This window comes from Callospermophilus lateralis, chromosome 3 (assembly GCF_048772815.1).
Source record: "Callospermophilus lateralis isolate mCalLat2 chromosome 3, mCalLat2.hap1, whole genome shotgun sequence".
Lineage (NCBI taxonomy): Eukaryota > Metazoa > Chordata > Mammalia > Rodentia > Sciuridae > Callospermophilus > Callospermophilus lateralis.
The window spans coordinates 12451995-12474016 of NC_135307.1; the positions used below are offsets into that span (position 1 = coordinate 12451995).

General features: G+C 59.3%; 1 protein-coding gene across 1 annotated transcript in view; it reads left to right on the top strand.

Annotated features, from left to right (window-relative positions):
• The window catches only part of Asb2 (ankyrin repeat and SOCS box containing 2), a 36151-nt gene that overhangs the window by 5820 nt on the left and 8309 nt on the right, over positions 1–22022 (top strand). Inside the window, exons 2-7 of the mRNA XM_076849718.2 lie at positions 5403–5678; positions 12441–12536; positions 14426–14592; positions 15254–15409; positions 16930–17175; positions 19527–19698. Coding sequence (XP_076705833.2) covers positions 5473–5678; positions 12441–12536; positions 14426–14592; positions 15254–15409; positions 16930–17175; positions 19527–19698 — 1043 coding nt within the window. The 5' untranslated portion in view covers positions 5403–5472. The remainder of the gene's footprint in view (positions 1–5402; positions 5679–12440; positions 12537–14425; positions 14593–15253; positions 15410–16929; positions 17176–19526; positions 19699–22022) is intronic.

Consider the following 22022-nt stretch of genomic DNA (forward strand, 5'->3'; position numbering starts at 1 on the left):
GGCAGGAGGGGACGTTCCTCCTCACGGCCCTCTGTAGCTCGGGCTGGTGGCACCCTGAGGACGTCTCCTGGGACCGCTGGAGCTGCTGCACGGGCAGGTTGTGAAGCTACTTGTGGAGTCAGCTCCAGGGTCGTCCAGGTCCCCGGTCCCTGGCACCTCTGCAGGTGCCCTGGACTGTCCATTTCTCCATCTGTGAAACGGGCACCTGTCTCTGGAGAGGGTGGCCCCTGGTGATGGACCCCATGGTGCTTTGCCCCTCCCCTGGCCTCAGTTTACCTGGCTCTTTATGCTGCACGGCTCGGTTTCCAAGGCCCCTGCTGAGGCTGGCCTCCTTCCAGGCCCGAGTCCCGGCCAGTGGCCCAGGGGGAACCCCTGGGAGGAAGATTGGGATTAAAATAGCCCTTTCCCAGGGCAAGCGGGCGCGCAGTGAGTGCTGCCCACCAAGCCAGGGGCCAGCAGGGGGTGCTCAGGGCTGGCCGGTCCTTCCAGGAGTTCCGGTCCCCTTCTTGCAGCACCCAAGTGTGGACTGCAGGGCCCCCACTTCCCCTGGGGGTGGATAGCTCCCATGGGGTTCCTTGGATAACATGTGAGGTGGTCAGAACGGCTCCCGGGCCCTCCGCGGCCACTGCTCTTCCAAGGGGGGGCTCGGTTTCTGCCTCTGTGAAATGGGTGGAGAAGCAGGACCCTGGCAGGGCTGTGGCAGGAATTAGAAACCACAGCTGAACGATGGTCCTTCCTCCTCTCCTCCAGCTCCGGCAGGACCTGGCCCTGACTGTGGGGCTGGGCTCCCTGGATGGGGCCGGTGTGCGCGGTTATTAGAGCCTCGGGGGAGGAAGATGTCCTACCAGAAAACAGGTTGAGGGACATGGCTGGGAGAGGGGCAGAGATGGCGTGCACACTGCAGCCATCCTGGGTACCCAAGCCTCCCCAGCAGGGCGGTGGCCTGCTCCCGTCCTCAGCCTGCTCCGCCCACACCTCTGCCTGGGAGTCCAGGCTGCAGGGCCTGGGGGTGGGGCTTCGGGTCCTGTTCAACCGCTGCTCCCCCCACAAGCCACCTACACACTGCTTTGCTCCTGCATGTCTCCCTCGGCCGGTGGAAGCAGCTCACCTTCTTTCCACGAACCAGGGGACTGGAACTGGGAGGTGACTTGCCCAAGGTCACACAGCTAGCAAATAGCGGAATTGAAAGTAGCCCTAGGGTGGCTGGCATCAAGCCCTCCATCCGTCCACCTTTACCCGCTTCCCTGTTCCCGTGTCCCACGCTAAGCTCTGGTATGCCGAGGGCATGTCGAACAGGTCACCTCAGAACCAAAGAGCCCTGGAAAACTTGTAGCCTGGAGTCTTCTTTTTGCAATGGGAAAGCTGAGCCCCAGAGAGGGACAGGGAGTTAGCCAAGGTCACACAGCACCCTTGCACTGGAATGGAGATCATAGCTGAGTCCCTGACTCTTGGTCGGCGTTCTTCCCTCTTGCCTTCCACTTTTAACGGACACCTTCGCATGGGACCCCACGATGCCGTGGCACTGGACATTGACACTTCTGCTTAGTTCAGTGGCACCTGGACCAAGGCCCTGCCCTGCCCCGGGGGGTGGGTAAAAGCAGACCCCAGCTCTGGAGAGAGCAGGGCGTCTTCCTGTTGCTGGGCCGAGCACCGTCCCCACCCGCTGAAGGCAGATCTGGCCGCCTCAGACCTTGCAGGGCCTCACAGAGGCAGGGAAGAGGCTGGGGCCAGGCCCAGGCCAGAGGCTGGGGGACCCGCGGGCTGCACAGGTGGCCCCACAGGGTGGGAGTGCCCGAGGGCAGGCTCCAGACCACCCTGCCTTTTGACAGGTGGTAAGACGGGAACCTGAAAGAGGAAGCGGGAGCTTGTGGCCGATTGGAAACGCTGACCCCGGCCTCTCGGTTCCCAGCCTGGACTTCTCCACAATAAGCCAAAACGGCCGCTGAGATGGCTTTAAAAACTAATCAAGGCCAAGCACCAGGTGTAAGGTGACTCTGAGGTCTCGCTGCCCCTGGCTTGTCCCGGGTGGGGTGCAGAGCGGCCCCAACGTTGACCTAGAGCAGTGGCTCCCAGCCCCGGCCGCAGGCTAGACCCTCACAGACCCCAAACGCTGCTGGCCCTGGCTCCAGTTCCCAAGGCCCTGCGCTCATTGGTCTGGGGAAAGACCAGAGCCTTGGCTAAAACTCTTGAGAGTCTCTCAGTCAGGCCTAAGAACCATCTGCTAAGACGATTTCACCGGCACATAACAGAAAACTCAACTAATACTGGCTAAACCTCCAGAACTTTCAATCTTTATCTAAGAAATAGGCTATGGTTGGCATACCCAGAATTGGTTCGGTAGCTCAATGACTGTCAAGAACCCAGGAGACTGTCAACCTCATTTTATCATTCTCTGTCAAACTCGTGGTCACAAGAAGGCTACCACTGCTCCAAGAACCAAGTCATCCAGGTCAAATACAGGGCTGGGCCTGGGAGTCGTTTTCTTCCCCACCTCTCTCATTTTGTTAGGGAAGAAAGTCCCTCCTGGGAACCTCTCAGCCCCATTTCCTCACAGCTCCTTCAACAGAACTAGGCTACGATCCTGCTGCCAAAAGAGTCACTGACCAACAGGGTGGGATTGTCCCAACTGTCTTGGAACCATCGTGATTCATCTGTGGGTCAGGGGACACTGCTACCTGCACAGAGCCCGGTTCTGCTCTCAGGGGAAATGGCCAAGATGGGCTCTGCCACACCCTCTGGTAGTGGAGGCATTTGCTCAGATGAATCATGGACTCTAAGCTCCCCACCTAAGGTGCTGGCTTTACAGGGCGTCCAGGGTCAAGTCCACACTGAAGCTCCTGGCTGCAGCTCACAAGGAGAAAACGCCTGCTTTGCAGAAGATTCTGGTAGGCTTCCCAGAAGAGGGGCGCAGCCTCGGCCTGGAGAAGTGAGGAGCCCGCAGTTCTGAAGGCCAGGGGTGCGGGGGTTGGAGGGGTGCGGGGACCAGATTTTGAAGGGAAGGAAGCTCAGGTTTACTCTGCTGTGCAGAGGGGGTCTCTGTGGGGTCTGCCTGAGGCTGGAGGCCAGGGCCGGGCAGGCCACAGCAGAGGACTGTCCCTCTTCAGGCTGTGACAAGGATAGATCAAAAGAATCCTCTCCGGGACTCAGCAGGAGTCCATGTGAGTCCCCTCCCCCAGGAGGGTCCCCCACTCCAGCACCCCTCTCTCAGTGTCCCCCTGCCTCTGCCTCTGCCTGCTGGCCGCCATTCTTCAAGAGGTGTTCCAGTCACCTGGGCAGCTCGGGGACCCTGACTTGGTCTGAGGCGGGTCCCAAGTGGCTTTTTAGTTCTGTCTGCTTTTTAAGTGGCTGGGCTGGGCTTCTGACGCACGTCCACAGAAGTGCACGAACCACGCGCATTCAGGGGTCCTACAGCCACCTACACCACCCGTGACCTCCCAGATGGAGGAAGGTGCAGAACCTGGTCCCTGGGGTCTCCCAATGTCCCTGCCACTCAGCTCCTCCCAAGGAGAACCATTTTTCCTGACGTCCAGGGCTGTAGGTAGTTGTGCGTGTCCCAGAGCCTTGTGTAGATGGGGTCACACGTGCCTTCGTTCTTACCTGGCTCATCTGGTCAATGTCAGGCGGAGGTGGAGGTCCACCCTTGTGTGTAGAGGGACTTCTCTGTTGTCGCGGGTGCGTGCCCTCAGCCCGTCCCGTGAGCACACCGCCAGATGTAAAGCCATTCAAAGGCTGGCGGACATGTGGGTCCTCTCCACTGGGGCTATCATGAATAGTGCTGTGTGAGTACTCCTGACCTTGTCTTTGGGGAGCACTTGGCTGTATCACCAGGAGGGGAATGTCCGGGTGACGTGGTGGGTGTGTGGTCCAAGCACCATCCATTTTCCAAAGTGGTTTTACCATGTTACTCTCCTCCCAGGACGTGTACCGGGTTCTCCCCGGCACTTGGCATTTTCTCCTTTTCTTGGAGCTGAGTTGGCACGCTGCCAGCTGTGGATCCAGGGCAGCCGGGGCCTGGGGACACTGCAGGCCGCAGGCCCTGCTGGGCAGGCTCCCCGGGCAGGTTACACCAGGCCACCCCAGCAGGTTCTCTCAGGGGCCCTGGCTGCAGCTCCAGGGGAATCTCCTCCTTCTCCTGGTGATGGTGACAGAGGGCACTGCCAGAGCTCTCCTCACCTGCGGGCTCGTGTTGTGTCCTCAGGGGCCAGAGCCAGCCAGGTGGACGTAGACCCATATCCACGCTGAAGGGAGGGGGCCTCTGCTGGGGGGAAGCGAGTGCATATTTGCTGATGGAGTCCAAGCACAGCCCCGGGATCTGGGGTGTCTTTTTAAGGCCTCATGTGACTCCAGTGCTTGGCCAGGGTAAGAACCGTGACCCGCAGTCACACGGAAGCCAGCCTGTCGAAGCAAAATCAGGCTCAGCTGGTTTTATTTCATTTCCTAAAAGTAGTTGACTCGACCAGCTCCGATCTCTTTGAGGCATTTTTGCTCTAGAAGAGGGTCCCCGTAGAACACGGCAAACCCTTTTAATGGCTGGTTTTAGCCAGGCCGGGAAAGTCGCAGCAACCAGCCTGGGTGTGATCCGTCTCTGGCCCTCCCAGCCCTCCCCAGGGAGGAGGAGTGCAGGAGGCCAGGAGAGGAGGTCACGGGTACACGTGCTGGGTGAGCTCCGTGAGGCTGGGATCGGTCTGCTGGGTCATGGTTGTGTATCCAGCATTGTGTCCCCAGAAGAGTGCCCGGCACAGAGAAGTGGCACAGCACGTGGCCTTTCAGTTAATCTATGCGTGCATCCGTGTTTAGACAGGCTGCCTGAAACAAGAAAAAGCAATGAGTCGGGTGGATGGGTGCCCTGATAGATATAGGCATGGTGAATGGAGGGAAGGCCTGTGGGTAGATGGGTGAGTGGGTGGACAGACAGAGGATGGATAATGGAGAGAGGGGTGAGTGGGTAGATTGATGGCTGGCTGGATGATGGATGGTTGGAAGTTTGGATAGATAGGTGAATGGTGATGGATGGGAGGGTAGAAGGATAAATGGGTGGATGAACAGGGGAATGAGCAGGAGGAAGGAAGGAAGGAAGGAAGGAAGGACGGACAGACAGGTGGGTCAATGGCTAGATGCTTGGATACATGGGTGGATGAAGGATGGACGGATATATGAGTGGGTGGGTGGAGAAATGCACGGGAGGGGGTGAGTGAAGGGATGGAGGTGTAGATGGCGGGTGACCTGGTGGGTGGCAGTCGGCAGGGTGGCGAGCGCGTCGGTGGAGGGTGCTTTGGAAGATCATATTGCCACTGAATGAATAGAAAACGAACGTGTGATCATCAGGGAAAAGCCTGGCCTTCCCTGGGGGCGAACTATCTTTCAAAATCCTGCGTGACAAGATGGCCTCCGTCTCCTTGCAGGGTTCCTGGACTTGCCGTAGCCCCCCGCCCCGTGGAGCGTCTCCCCTGGAGGCCAGGGTTGGCGGTGGGGATGGCGATGGAGATCAGCGCTCCGGGCCCGCAGCGGGCCATCGGCAACGAGGAGTACAGCCTGTACAGCAGCCTGAGCGAGGAGGAGCTGGTCCAGATGGCCATCGAGCAGAGTCTGGCGGACAAGACACGGGGCCCGGCCACTGCCGAGGCCACGGTGTCCTCGCGTGCCCACCACCAGCCTGCCCATTTCTACCCATGGACCAGGTAAGTGAGGTGACATTGGCTAGAGGAGCTGGGCCCGCCGGGGCATCTGTCAGCTCATTTCAAACCAAGCCACCCTGGACTCCAGCACGCTTTTACGCCTTAATGATCTACGTCTGTCATCTAAACGTATTGAGCTCTGGCAGTGCCAAGTGTTTCAATGTGTGCTGTGCATTTGTCCCCAGGTATCCTAGAGGGGCTGTTTCCGGGGCCCCCACGGATATCCAGGTCTGCACACACCCCGTCCCTAACATAAGAGACGCAAATCCCTCTGTACACTTCCGATCATCTCTCGACTGCTCACTAACCCAGTTCAATGTCAGTGCTGCGGAAATCTTTGTCATACTGCATTGTTCAGGGAATAACGACAGGAAAAAAACTGGTGCATGTTCAGTACACTTCTTTCCAAATGCTTTTTTTATCTGAAGGAATGCAGAACTTACAGAGATCAAAGTCCAGCCGCACAAGCTCGGCCTCGGGTGATAATCCTCCCAAGGACTCTCCTGGCCATCCCCATGACACGGTCCCATTTCGCCAATGAGGAAACTGAAGCTCAGGGTAGCCCAGGTCACACAGGGAGGAGCGGGGTGTGGGGACGGGACTGCCTGGCTGCAGCGCCCCTGCTGTGCCCCGTACCCTGGGCTTCCCACTCGAGTGAGGTAGGGCCACGGTGCTCAGTGTGGCCGGCCCTTCAGGCTGCTCAGCCGTCTCCCCTGGGAAGCCCATCCGGGTAGCCCAGGACGTCCACCCACAGAGCCGTGCTGCCTCCTCCTCACTCCCCCGTCTAGGCACTGCTCACCGTCCTGGCTCTGGACCTTCTAAGGGCTGCACCACCCAGTGAGATAGGGCATGAGCCACCACCACGCTCCACAGGTGCCATTAAATATTCAAACAGCTGTATTAAAAAAGTAAAGCGAGCCAGGTGCAGTGGCACGTGCCTGGATCCCAGCAGCTCGGGAGGCTGAGGCAGGAGGATCACAAGTTCAAAGCCAGCTTCAGCAACTTAGTGAGGCCCCAAGCAACTTAGTGAGACCCTGTCTCTAAATAAAAAAAAAAAAATTTCAAAATGAACTGGGGCTGTGGCTCAGTGAGTAAGCACCCCTGGGTTCAATTCCTAGTATATGTATTTTTTAAAAAGTAAAGAAAAAAAAGGCAAAATTAATGTTTTTTAATGTCTAGAATACCATTATTCCTACATGTAACCAATATAAAAATTATGAATGAGATTTTTACCTAAACTTTTTTTTTCCCCCTGAAAAATCCAGTGTGTGTTTTTATCCTCATGGCACCTCTCAGTTCAGGCCAGTGGCGTGTCCAGTGCTCACTAGCCACACATAGCCAGTGGCCGCTGACTGGACAGTGCACATCTCCCTCTTTGTAGAAGGCAGGAGCCAGAGAGCTAATCAGCACTTGACCTTCAAAAGCTTTTAGAAAAGAAATACATAAACTGTAAAAATATTTTCCTCCTCAAAGTCAAGTCCGAGTGTGTACCTGGAGGAGGGTGGTGGGGGACAGGAGGTGCTGTGACAGCCACGTTGGCATTAATGGGAGGGTCCAAGCTCCCTGTCTCCAGCAGCCAAGTCCTGTGGGACCCTGAGCAAGTCACTCTGCCTCTCAGAACCTCTGCTGCCTTCTCTCCTAACAGCAGCGGCAACGAAGAGCCTTTGCCCAATGTCAGGTCCCAGGTGACAGGGACTATGGTGGAGAAAGTTTATCTCAGCCCCGTCCCCCCGGACACTCCCGGGGCTCCCCACATAGCTCTGGCCCTGGGAAGCTGGCCCACCTCCCCCAGGCTGGCTGGGCCCAAGCCCAGGATGCTGCTGCGGAGGGGCCCCCTCTAGAGAGGAAGGTGTGCAGCCCTCTGGGGAGCTGCAGGAGGCTAGAAGCAGGCTACCAGCTGGCCCTGACCGGAGAACAGAAACCCAGGACCAGGACATGGTTCACCGTGGGGTTCAAGGAGGCCCCTGGTTCCTGTTCTGGCCAGTTCAGCTGAAGTCAGCCCACAGGTTCCTCTTTCTCAGGAGGGGAATCAGATAGTGACAGGGCCTGCTGCACAGAGCCTCAGCTGCACGAAGCCACACGTCCCCCAGGGTAGCTGCCTCCTTCTCCCCAGCACAGGGGCTCCTCCTGGGGGTCCTGGGGGTGCTGAGAGGGTCTTCCATGGAAGGGGAGGAAGCAGAGACCCACAGGGGCATTCGTCCAGCCTCCTAGGAAAAGAGTCTCCCAGGGGCCAGACCACTATCCAAGGTCATCCAAGATCCCGGCCAAGTGGCGCGTGGTCAGGGTCAGGGGTGTTTTCTCACTTTTCCTCCCAGTGCTGGGGATTGAACTGGGCCTCCCAGATGCTAGGCAAGTGCTCTATGCCACTGAGCCACGACCCCAGCCATCTTCTCACTCTTGCGGGGACTGGGAACGTCAGTTCTGTCCCTTTGACCCTGGAAGGGTGGGCTGGGGTCGGCTGGGAAGGAAAAGCCTTGTACTGTGTTTAGTCCCCCTCCTCCTCTGTACCCCAGGGCACGCCTGGCCGGTCACACCGGTGCACTGGCTGCTCCAGAACCCATGCAAGGGCACGCCCCTGTGTCCACTTAACAGAGGACAAGACGCGCTCGCAGCAGAGGCAAGAGGGCCCTGGAGCTCAGGCTGGACCAGGTGCTGCTGATTCTGCTCCCTCCCCACCCCCCGGAGTGGGGCTCAGCCTCATTACATCCGCCTCCCACCCACAAGGGTTCAGGGTCCCCGAAGACACATGATTCACACACGCTGTGCTCAGGAGTTCCCCCCGACCCCGGCTTGGCAGAGGTACAGGACTGAGCACCCCCCACACCTCCACCCTGAAGGGAAGGTTCCTTCAGGTGGTCCAGAGCAGGTTCAGGAACAGGATGTCACACGGCCTCAGGGCCCCTCTCATCCTTCAGGTGTCTGATGAAACGTCACCTCCTCAGCAAGTCCTGTCCAGAACACCTCCAGGTCAAGCGGATCCCGCCCCCGCGCCCTCTCTGGGGTTTCCTGAGTGGCTTTGGCTACAAGCACGGTGTCTGTTCTTCCATGAGCCTGTGGACTCCTCCAGAGCAGGGACCTCGCGTCCCTTTCTCCATGAGCCCAGGCCTGACCCATGGCAAGTGCCAGGTAGCCGTCTGAGAGTGAGTGATTGCAGGATTAAGGAAGGGAGGAGGCGGCCGTGGAGAGAGAACTGAGTTCGAGGTTCAGGTCCTGCTTACGCTTTCGGAGCCCCAGTGGACTTATGCCTAAAATGGCAATACCTATTTTTTTTCTGTTCACGAATGCTTGCAGTATTCTTTTTTCCCCTTTCTTTTCTTTCATTATTATTATTTATTATTATTTTCATTTGTTTCGTGGTGCTGGGCATCAAACCCAGGGCCCCACACAGAGGCAAGTACTGAGCTACAGCCCCAGGCACAGTGCAGGACTCTTAGGAGCACCAAATATGGGGACAGCTTGGTTTGACCTTCCCCCCCCTCCTCTGAGTACCTGGGGCACCAGCCCACACTGCCTCTGCTTCAGAGGCCAACTCCCCTGTCACCCTGGGAAGGTCTCCTGAGAATGTCCCCAACTACACTGTGACCCTCTTGGAGACAGCGAGCAGATACTGTACCCTTTTGTCCTCGGTGCTTAGCCTCATTATACACACCTAATGGGTGTTCTTTGGAAATGAAGCACCTTGAAGCCCATAAGGATTCTTAGGACTGTAGTTCTCATCTTGTGATAATCACAAGAACGAAGTCTCTGGGATCCTAGAAAAGAAAGTCGGATCAGCACCCCTCCCAAGATAGATGTTCCCTTTCAAAGTCATTTTTCCAAATGGCTTCTGCCCTACCACAGTGTGGCGGGACAAGGTTTGAAACATGTGCAGGAGTCACTTGTCAAACTTGGGTCGCCAGGTCTCCCTGAGAGGCTGACCTGGCTCCCAAGATGCACAGTGAGCAGGGTCCACGTTCCAGGAAGCAAGTCCATGAAGAGACCACTCAGAGGGTCCAGGAAGCTGGGTCTTTGCGGTCTTTAAACTTCTTCATTTTATTTAAGGCTACGTTTCTAAGAAAAAGGAGGAAAATCTGAAGCAGGAACTTGCTTGGGCTGATACGTGCACAGCCACCAACCACTCCAGCCAAACCACTGCCTTGCTGTGTGCTAGTGATGGGCCGGGTCTGCTCCGCACCTGAGTGGTCCCTATGCCAGAGGCCTGCAGGGTAAAGACCCAGGGCACATGGGGACCCAGCAGGGAGACTGCAGCCATGTGCTTGCTCAGTGTCGGAGGGAGACAGGGTCCCACCTGGGCCTCTTCCAGGGCATGACCTGCAGCCACATCCCGCCCGCCCAGGCCAGTCTCCTCTCACCCTTGATGACTCAGCCCGCGGTTCGCTCTGCTGGGAATTCCCCTGCCCTGGGGGGGAAGTGGGGCCTCCCGTCCTGGCCCAAAAGAGCACGAAACTCGACTGGGGGCCTGGACTCCCATCCAGTCTGAGATTCACAGGTCTATGGGCTCTGGGTAGCCATCCTGCCTGGCCCCCCAAAACAAGCTAATGCACCCCAGTTTTAGTACTTCCCAAATAAGCCTTCCGGTCTTGGTCCCATCCTGTGGTGCCGTGGCTGTGTCTGTCCTGGTCTCCACCCCACTGGCCTCTGATCGTCTTGAAGATCCACAGAAAGATGTGACTTAGTGATCTGCATACTTAGCCCAGGCACAAGGCTTGGGACCAAGCCAGAGCTGGGAAGCCGTGGTTGAATTGGACTCAGTTTATGGTTTCCTGTCTGCAGAACGGGAACAATGCACCTCTGCCTCCATCAGAGACCGTGAGGCAGAACCTCCATCAGCCCCAACTCCCTGCTGCTGCCACTCTCCTTGCTGTTGTTATAGGGAGAGAGAGGTCCCAGTTTTAGGATAGCGTGGCAGGGTTTTATCAGTGCTTCTCATCCTGTTGAAAACATTTTAGTAATCGAAAGCACACCCAGGGAGCCCAGGGCTTTGTCAAGACCACAGGGCTGCGAATGCAGAAGTGGCCTGGGTCAGGGCTCTGTCACCTGCCTAGGTCTGCAGCAAGTTCAGGCGACTCCAGGCCAACAGCCCTCAGGCCCTGTGGGGGGAGGACCAGGCCCGAACTTGCAGGTCCTGGCCTGGGATGGTGGCTCTGGGTTGGCGTGACACACTGAGCTTCTCTGCTGTCCTGCAAGCAGTGGGCACAGGAAGCCTCCATCTGGCGCTTCAGTCCCACCCTTCATCCTGCCGCTGAGGCACAGAGAGCCGTGGTGCCCCATTCACAGCCAGGACTGTGGGTGCAGCCTTGGAGTGGGGGAGGGGAGGCAGGGACGGGCAGGCTCTTGGGGGAGGGGCTGCCCTAGAGCCCACCTGAGCCTGGCTCTGTCCACCTACCTGCTGTGCGTGACCCCAGCCAGTAACCCACACTCTCAGAGCCTCTGCTCCCTTGTCTGTGGAAACAGCTGCTAGGTACCCACGTTTGGGGTTAGTGAGTGAACCTGGCAGGTGTCCTGCCCAGTCTGGGGGGGTGGGGGGCGGGAGTGATGGGAGGAGGCAGAGGAGGAGGTAGAGGAATGACAGGACGAGGAGGGTCTACAGACCCCCAGCAGGCCGCCTCCCCAGCTGGCGGCTCCTTGGCACAAGGCCTGTCCCTGCTCAGAGGCCCAGGGAATCTGCAGGTTCTGGCCTGGCCTGGGGGAGGAGCAGGGGCCCTTCCGGAGGTCATCCTCACTGTGGCCCATGGGGAGCCATTCATGGAGGATGTCCTCCCCAGTCCCATAGACAGCCCCTTCCCCAGGTGTTCAGACAGGAAGGTGTCTCTGCTGGGTACCCAGGGTGTCAGGGCTGACCCCCAGGAGGGGTGATCAGGGACCCCCTACCCCCTTCTCATAATCCCAGGCCAACCCAGGTCATGGAGTGGCTGCCACTCCTCCTTCCTGCCCTTATGACAGCCCAGTGGGGTGGGGAACCGAGGCTCCAAGAGGTGACATAATGGTCAAGTGAATGGCTGTCCGGGGGAGCCCCGTCCCCTGCACTTCACACGGGTCACCAGGGCAGGCCTCGCCAGCCCTCCAGACAGGGGTTGCTCTTGCACTGCTTTATTAGCGGGGAAATAAGGCCCAGAGAAGATGATCCTTTCCCAGCTTCTGTGGCTACGGTGCCCGGGCTTGAACCTGTTCATCTGCCTCCCAGCCCAGCCCCAATGACCTTCCCCTGTGTGCACCTTCCTCCTGTAGCCTCTGGACGTCTGGCTCCTGACCCTGGGCATGGTCTTTGCTGGATGAGCCCACAAGGTCGGGGTGAGGGGCACACCTGGTCTGATTCTCAGCGTGGGCTCCCTGCCCCCTCGTTTGCCCACGAATCTCTTGTCCAGCTCCATAGGGACCCTCCTGGCCTGCTCCCTGAGCCCCTTTCAACCTAGGACTTGCACTGACCACTTGTCACCTCCTCCTGGGTGAAGAACGTCACCTTGCTTCCTATCTGCCGCCCTGGTTGGCTGGGGAGGGGGTGGCGGGAGTGGGTGAGGTTAACCTCATTGTTGTCTTATATGGTCATTTAAATCTCCCAGGGCTTCCTCCAAGGGCCAAAAATAATCCAGAGACACAGCAGCTGTGTCCAGCACACAGAGAGGACCCGGCCATCTGCTTTGGTTCAGAGCCCTGTGTCTGTCTGTCACTCAGCCTCTCCCTGCGTCCCGTCCTGCCTCCGGCCATGACCCGCTTCTCCTATGCAGAATACTTTTCGCTCTTTCATTCCTGCTCTGCTCCCTCCAGGTCCTCAGCGCCGGCCGAGAACCCCCCGGCCCGGCCCCCCATGGGCTTGTTCCAAGGGGTCATGCAGAAATACAGCCTCAAGACCTCCCAGCTGGCGTAAGTGCCCCCGCCCGGCCCCAGACCAGTGCCACGCTCACACCCCCAGCGGGGGTGTCAGGGAAGGTGGGGAGGGGAGCAGGTTTGAAGCCCCCAGGAAGACACGGCACCACGGGGTACCTCGCAGGCAAACCCACCCAGGTGTGGCCCCCAGCTGCTCCTTCTGAGCTGGGCTTGGTGGCCGCAGGCTGCTGTCCTGCAGGAACTGGCCCCCTGACTGTGCTTGGGATGGATCCTTTGGAGACGCCCCCCAAATGAGGTGTGTGTGCTGGAGGGGCCGGTAGGGCTCCGAATCTGGGGCCCCAGCAAGAGGGGGCTGGGGAGATGGCCTCAGAACCCCAGAGTCCCAGAGGAGCAGGGAGGGGGAACCCAGGAGCCAGCTGCACCTTCTGTTTGTCACCCTGTCTCACGTTCCACCACCATCTCTGGGGTCCTCTGAGCACATCCAGAGCACCCAGACCTGCAGCCTCCGTTTTGCCTTGCTGTCTTCCTCCGAGTGCCAGGTGCTAAACCACAGGAGGAGAGAGAGAGCTTGTCTCCTTCCCCCTGCTCCCCCTGTGGTAGAAGCCGCTCAAAGCAAAAGAGGGGCGCCGGCCCTGGTACCCGCACTTCTGTGCTCCGTGGTGTTGCCGGGAGGGGAAGAGGCAGCTGGCGCCTCCCGCTCTCCTTCCCAGCCTCTCCAGACCCGGCGCCCGCTGCTCCCCGGTGCCCCGGGAGGGTCTGGCAGTTTGGGGAGGAGAAGCCCAGCTCCGTTCTCCAGCAGATTGCTACTTCCTGCGTGACTGCCAGAGAGGGGCTGTCCCTGGGAGGCTCCCCCTCTGGAGGACTGGGTTGGAGAAGTCAAGGTGACAAAGTCAAGGTGACCTCCAGGGTCCTGTCCAGCTTGCTAGTCTCTGGTGACCTGACACCCCAGCAGCTGCCCCACTCGGGCAGGGACCTTGTCTGAGTTCACCGAGGAGCCGTCCATGTCTGGCACTGAGGGCTCCGAGGTCCTTGACTGCAAGTAGAGAGACCCGTGCTGGGCGGCAGGACCTGGGGGCTCGCTGCGCCCCCTCACCCAGGCCATGAGACCAGCCGGCCCTCTCCCCATCCCTTTCGATGCAGCAGAGCCACATACCCACCTGGGACTTTTCCTGAGGTCAAAGGGGGGCTGCTCTGTCCTTGCCTAAGTGGACTCATCAGGTGGCAGTGACAGTGTTGATGGGGACTCCAGGACTTATCTGGTCAGTTTCCCACCGTCCTTGCTGGGTCTCTAGCTCAGCCAGTGCCCTCTTGCTATTAATAACGCAGAGGCTGAGAGTCAGGAGGAAGTGCAGCTCACACAGCAGGAAGCTCCGGGAGGGGGCAGAGCTGGTGCTGAGACCCTCAGAGCCCATCCGAAGCGGAAGGCACCTAGGCACAAGGCTGGCCTCCCACCTCACCTGCTCCATCTGGGGAATGGGGCTATGTATGCAGAACCCTCCCCAGAGGAGGATCTGGGGGTCTCAGCCGTGGTGGTCCTCACTCAGGGAATGAATGAATGAGTGAACGGGAGACCTGAGAAAGCCAAGCAGAGGTGCTCTTCCGTTACCCCTGGAGTCTCTGTGGTCCTCCGTTTTGCCTCGTGAGGACTTCCATTTGCTGATCCTGGGGGTATTGAGTTTCTCAGTGGTGGGTGTGGATATCCCGGGCCGGTGCTCTGCTGCGTCCTCTTGGTAGAAGGCCCTTGGTGTGAACTAGCGTCAGCCGTAGAATGCTCGGGGGTGAGAGGTCCCCTGAGTCTCCTGTAGCACTGGGCTGCAGGGAGCTCAGCCCTGTCCCAGAACCAGCTGGGACCCAGGACTGAGGGACTCCTCACTGGGCCCTGCCTCTGGCCACACCTGAGGCCTGGCTGCTTCCTGCTCTCTCAGGGCCGTGGACCCGGTGCTGAAGGCCATCAAGGAGGGTGACAAGGAGGGCCTGGAGGCCATGATCAAGGACGGGAAGAACCTGGCGGAGCCCAACGGGGAGGGCTGGCTGCCCCTGCACGAGGCCGCCTACTACGGCCAGCTGGGCTGCCTGCAGGTCCTGCAGCGAGGTGAGGGGCTCCGGGGGCAGAGGTGGGCGGGGCAGGGGCAGGCTGAAGTCCCCAAGTCACCCCCGCTGCCCTCCCACCAGGGCTCCCAAGACCCGGGAGCCTGATTCCTAGAAAAGGAATGAGGGAGGGCTGACTTGGGGGCAGACCGCTGCCAGCTTGTTCCAGGATGTTCCAGGGGCTGATTTGGTATAAAACCCCACAGCTGTGCCTCTGCTCTGCCAAGGCTGCCTCTCACCAGCTGTGCGACCCTCGCAGCCACTCTCGCCTTCTCTCTGAGCCCCTCTTCCTCCGAGCCAGACTCACAGGGGGTGAAACCTGCAGGCAGGTGTCACCTCTGCCCTCCAGCAGCCCAGACCCCTGAAAGCCCACCACACTCAGAAACGCTGCAGGGGAGCTGGGTCTCCAGCAATGACCGGTGGGAGCCACAGGCAGGACAGGCCCACTGCTGGGGGTGAGGGGGCCGTTCAACCAGGGAAGGCTTCCAGGGGGAGGTGGTGTCTGAGCTGCATCTGCACCACCAGGAAGCAGGAGCAGCCCTGAGAGGGCCAGGCAGAGGTCTTCTGGGGTTGGCAAACTTCAGAGGAGGCCATGCAGCTGGGCCTTGGAATGGGGAGGAAACCGGGTGGTTCCCTCTCATGAGCTCCCGGTCTGCCCTCCCCAGCGTACCCGGGGGCCCTGGACCAGCGCACCCTGCAGGAGGAAACGGCCCTCTACCTGGCCACATGCAGGTCACACTTGGACTGCGTCCTCTCGCTCCTCCAGGCCGGGGCCGAGCCTGACATTTCCAACAAGTCCCGAGAGACTCCGCTCTACAAAGGTGAGCTGGGCGGCCACCCTGACGGGGGCAGGCCTCTCTGGGCTGCATCGTTTATGCCAGTCGAGGCTCAGAGTTGAGAAGGCGTGGGCTATGCCTGTGCGCTGGCCCAGGTAGGGCTACAACCCAGCAGGGGCAGTGAAGACCCCCCAGGGGAGGGGAGGGGGAGGGGGAGGAGGGAGGTGGGGGAGGGCAGTGGGGGAGGGCGGGGGAGGGCAGGGGAGGTGTGTTCAAGAAAAATAAACCCTCAGGGCTTGCTCAGTCCATCATCACCCAGGGACACTCGCAGGCTGCCCTAGGAGCACCCAGAGTCAAAATCCCAGCAGTTGTAACAGCTGACATTTGCCAAGGGCTCACCGTGTGCCTGGCACTGCTCTGCTTTCCCCAGCCCTCGTGTCCATCCATGGGCAAGAGGGGCACTGCCACACCCCCACTTTGCCGATGAGGATCTAAGGCACAGAGGGGTGAGGCAAGTTGCCCAGGATCACACAGCCAGCAAGGGGTGGACCTGGGAGCTGGGTGCCAGCAGGTGCTGCACTCTGGAGTGTCTAGCTCCCAAGGACCCACTCACAGCCACTGGCATCTTGCAAACAACAGGCCTCTGTGCGTTGAGGAGTGCTGATTCCTGACTTCCCCTGCGCTGGTTCCCAGCACTGGGGACGTTCTGTGGGTGGTGGGAACTGGGTGGCAGGATGTGTGAGGACCTGCGGTGGGCGTGTCGGCCCTAGAGCCTGTGGGGCCCAGGTGGGCTCCACAGCTGTCCCAGGCAGAGCTCCCAGAAGCCCTAAGTCCCAGGCAGTTTCCTGGCCCCATCCTGCCATAGGCTACGCCCCTTGCTAATGCCTCAAGTGCCCCCCACAGCATCCTCCCAGGGAGCCTCGACCCTCTGCAGGAAACTGAGGCTTGGAGAGGTGGGCAGCGTGGTCCTGCTTGGACACGGCACCAGCAGCCCTGTGCCCCTCGGGGGGGCCCGGGGGGTCAATGTGGACAAGTACCGGGGTGACCCCAGCTTGAACCTACGGCTCCATGGTGAGAACTCTGGCCAGAGCCCCGGGGTGCATTTGGAGTCCAAAGACAGGAGGCAGGTGGAACAGGTTAGGAGAGGAGCTGGGCTCAGAGGTACACTTCACCCCAAAGTGGGCCAGGAGGCTTTGAGGGCGGGCTTTGAGCAGGAACAGCCACTCCTCATCTGGAAAGGTCCGCCTCGCCTCCGTGATGTGGAGGACTGGAGCAGGTGACCCTGGAAGGGGCGACGAGGGAGGGACGTCCTGAGATATTCAAGGGGACAGATTCCAGACCTGACTGCCTGGTTCTGATTCTGCCACTTCCTGTCTGTGTGGCCTAAGCGCCGGCTCCGTGCCCCCGTTAACTGCACATCCTGGGTTCAGCACAGGGGCTGGGGTTCGGCAGATCCAGTGGCTCCTGGTTGAGTGACTGGCCAATGAGTGAGTGAGGGGACAGACGGAGCCGCCTGGCCGGGTCCTGCCAGGGCCTCTGACCGTCTTGCTTGTCTCCGGGCACAGCCTGCGAGCGCAAGAACGCGGAGGCCGTGCGGATCCTGGTGCAGCACAGGGCGGACACCAACCACCGCTGCAACCGGGGCTGGACGGCGCTGCACGAGTCGGTGTCCCGCAACGACCTGGAGGTCATGGAGATCCTGGTGGGCGGGGGCGCCAAGGTGGAGGCCAAGAACGCCTACGGCATCACCCCCTTGTTCGTGGCCGCGCAGAGTGGGCAGCTGGAGGCCCTGAGGTTCCTGGCCAAGCACGGTGAGTGGCCAAGGGCCCCTGCCGGGAAGGACCTCAGGCACGAGCTGGCGGGGGACAGTGGAGGTGTCATCCGCTTTTCACCCATGGTGTCTCCGTGGAGGGTGATGTTAAGAAGGACTCCGAGGCCCTGTCCAAGTCCTGCGGGGACCACTGGTGATATCTGCATTTAGGCCTGGGCACCGTGAGGGTGACATCTGCCGTCTCCCCAGCCCAACATCCCCATTTTTCTCTGTGGCCTAGAAAGGGGAGGTGTCCTATATATAGTCAATAGCAGTTAGCTGTAGAACTAGCCGGATTCCTGGACTCCTGACACCCCGCCCCCTGCTTTTTCCACCACGTAGCCACACTTCGAGGTCAGAAAAGAACTTTAGACAACACTGAGTCCACCTCTTTATTTTGCAGATGAAGCCAAGGACCAGGATGGGAAAGTGATTTTTTCTTAGGTCACACAGCAAATTAGTGGCAGAGCTGGGATTTGAACCCAGCTTCTCTGCCTTCTTTGCCTAAGAAAACTCTTCATGGGAGAGCCCCTGCCTACATTATGAAGTCCCTGAGACCAGGGCAGTTCTTTCTCCTCTCCATGGGAAGGATTCTGCCCCCAGGGCGACAGAATGGCCAGAGGTTCTGCATTCCCTGGGGCTGACCTGGAGTCCTTTGCTGTGCCCCTGCTAGGTGCCAGACACTCCGCTAAGTGGAAGATTAGGTCTTGGGGTTCCCCCGAGCCCTGGGAGCTCAGCAGTGTCCCCCTCCATCGAATACGCAGGAGACTAGGGCGTGAAGGGGTTAAACAACAGGTCCCCGTCAGAGCCTGGATTCTGACCCGTGTCCATCTGACCCTCCGCTTAGACTCGCCACAGCATGGCGGCCTGCGAGGGTTGTCACGGGCCTGAGTCCAGAGGAGGTCCCTGTCCTCAGCACGTGCCTGAGCAGTTGGGAAAACAGACACAGCCACCTCCCTGCAGCCAGGGAGATTCTGGACAGATCAGCGTGAGAACAAAGGGACACAGGCAGGGTCCTTGAAGCCCAGGCCAGGAGGCGGGGCAGAGGGCAGGGTGCTCAGCGGGAAGGGCGAGCCGCTAACTGCAAACATCTGCCCAGGTGTCCTGCGGACACAGCAGGCAGGGGCTGTCCCCTTGGTGGGCTGAGTCCATTTCTCATTCCAAATATTTTTCTGTGTGAGCAGGAGGCTGGCTGGCAGGACCCAGGCCTTCCAGGGAGCCTGGCTTTGAGGGCCTGGGGCCTCTCCCTGGGCAGGGAGGGCAGGGCAGCCTCTGCTCAGGACCCTTGTCCTGGACAGGTGGGGTTGATGGGCGCCCTCTCTGGTCCTGTCTGTGCCGAGAGCCGCACTTACATAAAATGCTTCACTTCCCGCAGTGACCAGAGAGGTAGGACTGATATTCTGGTCCACAGATGGTAAACTGAGGCTCCTAAAGGCTGCCTGCGGCCATGGGGCTCAGAAACCATGACACAGAAATGTGAGCTGGTCCTCGTCTGTCACCAAAGCCTCCCTCTTTCCACTGGGCCAGAGAAGGACCCCACATAGTTGAAAACAAAGTCACCAGAAAGCCTGAGATAAGCAGCCCGCGCAGGAAGGCCGCTGCGGTTCCCGCAGCCTTTGATCTCAGCCCTCAGGGACCCGTCAGGCTCTCCCAGGGCCATCTCCTTCCGGAACAAGGAAAGACTGACAAACCCTCTTTTTTGCCGAGAAATCAGAAAAATCATGTACGCAGTGTTCTGTCCCTCACCCCAGGAGATGCAGAGGGTGTGGGAGGTTGAGCTGGACCCATGGCCCCTCCTGTCGGCGTGGCTCAGGGACTTCTTGGGAGGAGAGAGAAAGTCACTTATCTCTATTTCTGGCAGATTAAAACCAAATGCGATAGGGTTACCAGGGTCCCCTCTCTGAGAAGCTCTGCCCAGCCAGGATCCTGAGGCCTCTCTCAGGGCAGAGCCGGGCCTCTCAGACGGAGTGAGGGTAAGAGCGTGGCCTCTGCCATCTGACCACCAAGTTTCAAGTTCAGCTCCGCACGACGGAGCCAGGCGGACTGCGGAGATGCCTCGCTGCCCTGGGCTAGCGCTCCCCCCAGGGTGGGAAACCAGGGACAGCGCCAAGCTCCCACCCATGGGGACTCAGAGGCAGGGCGCGGCTGCTACCAGTGCCCGGCACACAGGTGCTCGGTCAGGGCACCTCAGGCACAGTCGGCTCGGCTGGGCCCACCAGGCAGGCGGCTGGGAAGCTGCCCAGGGGAGCCGGGTCCAGAGCCCATCCCTCCTCCCGCCGTGGTCGTGGCTGCCACGGCGAGCAGGGGCCGCCCTGATCACTCCGGACCTGATCACTCTGGACCTCTCTCCAGGTGCTGACATCAACACGCAGGCCAGCGACAGCGCCTCGGCCCTGTACGAGGCCTGCAAGAACGAGCACGAGGATGTGGTGGCCTTCCTGCTGTCCCAGGGCGCCGACGCCAACAAGGCCAACAAGGACGGCTTGCTGCCCCTGCACATCGCCTCCAGGAAGGGCAACTACAGGTCAGCCCGGCCAACCCCGCTCACCCCCAGGAGGGCCACGGGGAGGGCAGCGGGGGGGCACCCTTCCCACAGGAGGGACACCCCCACTGTTGGCAAGCAGGCAGCGGCCACCTGGTGTGGCAGCCACAGCAATAAGAGCGCACTACCCGTCGCTCCTGCCTGGACTAGGCATCGGAAGCTTATTTGATCCTTTCAGCCACTTGGCCAGATGGATACTATTATTATCCCTGCTTTCCAGATGAGGAAACCCAGACACAGAGAGGGTGAGTGACTTGCTCAAGGTCACACAGCTTGTAGGTGGCAGGCTCCAGATGTCATGTCAATAGGAATTCCACTCAAAGGGCTAGATATGAGTCTGAACTAGTGAATATACCTGGGGGGTTGCAGAGAGATCCTGCCAGGCAGTTAGCAGGCATACAGGCAGTGCCTCCAACACCCGAGGTACCAGAGCAAATTACTGTGCACTGGGCACAGAGAGCAAGATGAGAGAAGCTTACGCTGTCAGGGGAGGGAAAATGGACATGCAAGAACACACACACACTCGTGCACACATGTACACGCACATGTGGCACACACTCTGCACACACTCATACATGCACACATACACACTCATACACATGCACGCACACACATGCACACACACTCATGCACACTCACGCACACACTCATGTATCCATGTACACACTCATGCACACACATGCACACATGCACACACACTCATGAACACACATGCACATACATGCACACACTCATGTACACATTCATACACATGCATGCACATGTACACATGCACTTATGCACACATGCACACTCACACACTTGTGCACGTTGCACACTCACAATATGCTCACACACTCGTGCACACATGCACATTCACACACACACATACACATGCATGCACATGCACAGATGCACAGATTCGTGATATAATGAAGGAACTTGCTGCACTCAGCTGCATGGGGTCCTAGTGGACAGAAGCCATCATGGCTGGAGCTGAGGTGGGCTACAGTCAGCCCATGCTGGCTCCCGTGAGCCTACTGTGTGTACCTCTTCCCAATTCCATGTTCATCAATCTCACATTGGTGGCTAAAATCGGCCACAGTGGGGGATGTGCCACCAGAGGTGTTGACAGAGGCAATAGATCTGCTCCCTCCTCCCTGTGTCCCCCACCCCAGCCCGTGGAAGAGACAGTTGTTGAACATTTACCCACGATGCTCTGAGCAGGGAAAGACCCCGCCCTGGAGGGGTAGCTCCTGCTGCCCTTGAAGGACAGACTGGGCTCAGGAATTTCCCAGGTGGGGTGTGCTCCCCGTGGGGCCTCAAGACCCTGCTGCAGGGAGGCAGGTCAACCTCCACTCCCAGGAGCCTGAGGCCTGGGTGGCCAAGGGACTTGCCCCACGGCGAGCCACAGCCAGGGCTGGGACTGAATCCCACACGGCCAGGCACCTTCCGTGGCCAGCGTGTCCTCAGCTGAGGTCCCGTGTGGCCTTTCTCCCCGACTTTAGACGTGTTCTTATAGCTAAATGTCTTTCTTTAATTGAATTGTTAACTTTTATGAATTTATTTTAAAAGCCAACATTTATCGTACTGGTCTAGTGGTAAAAGATCAGTTTACAATGACAAAAAATTCCCCCCTGAAGTCCCATCTCAGGGCCCAGGGGCTTTGGGCCACACCCCGGTCCTCTAGGCAGGGAGAAGAGGAGAGCAGGCTGTGTGTAGGGGTGTCGGCTGTCTTCACTGGGCGGAGGGGCACAGGAGGATCGGGACCCCAGAGACGGAAGCAAAGACGCCAGGAGGGTGCTGACCTCGGAGCCCTGCTTCCTTCCTGGCACACCCGACCCGTGTTTGGAAGGCTGCCCAACAAAGGGTTAAAGCTGGGTGCCCAGCAGCTTCTGCCACCTGGCAGGGCCGTGGCCAGCAAGCCGGGCTTCTCACTCCACCCGGGGAAGTGGCGGTAAAGGCCCTCTCCATGGCCACCTCCCATAGGCTGCTTGGGGATCTGGTGTGACATTCCATAGGCATTCCGCAGCCAGCCACCTGCCAAAACTCCCTGCCCCCTACCGCCCACCACCTGGAGTGGGGCCAGGAGGCTGGGGCCCTCCGCCAGATGCGCCTGCTCTTCAGCACACCCTGAACATGAGGGCGTGACATTCGGGCATGGCTGAGACAGAAGCCCTTAAGACCCCAATGTCTTAGTCACCTCCAAGGGGGCACTTTTTCCTGTTCTCACTTCTAGTTTGGCAGAGACAGCTTGTGGAATCGGAGAGCAACACCAAAGACAGAAAGTGTGTGAGTCAGACAAGAGCAGACCCCCCAAGATCCCC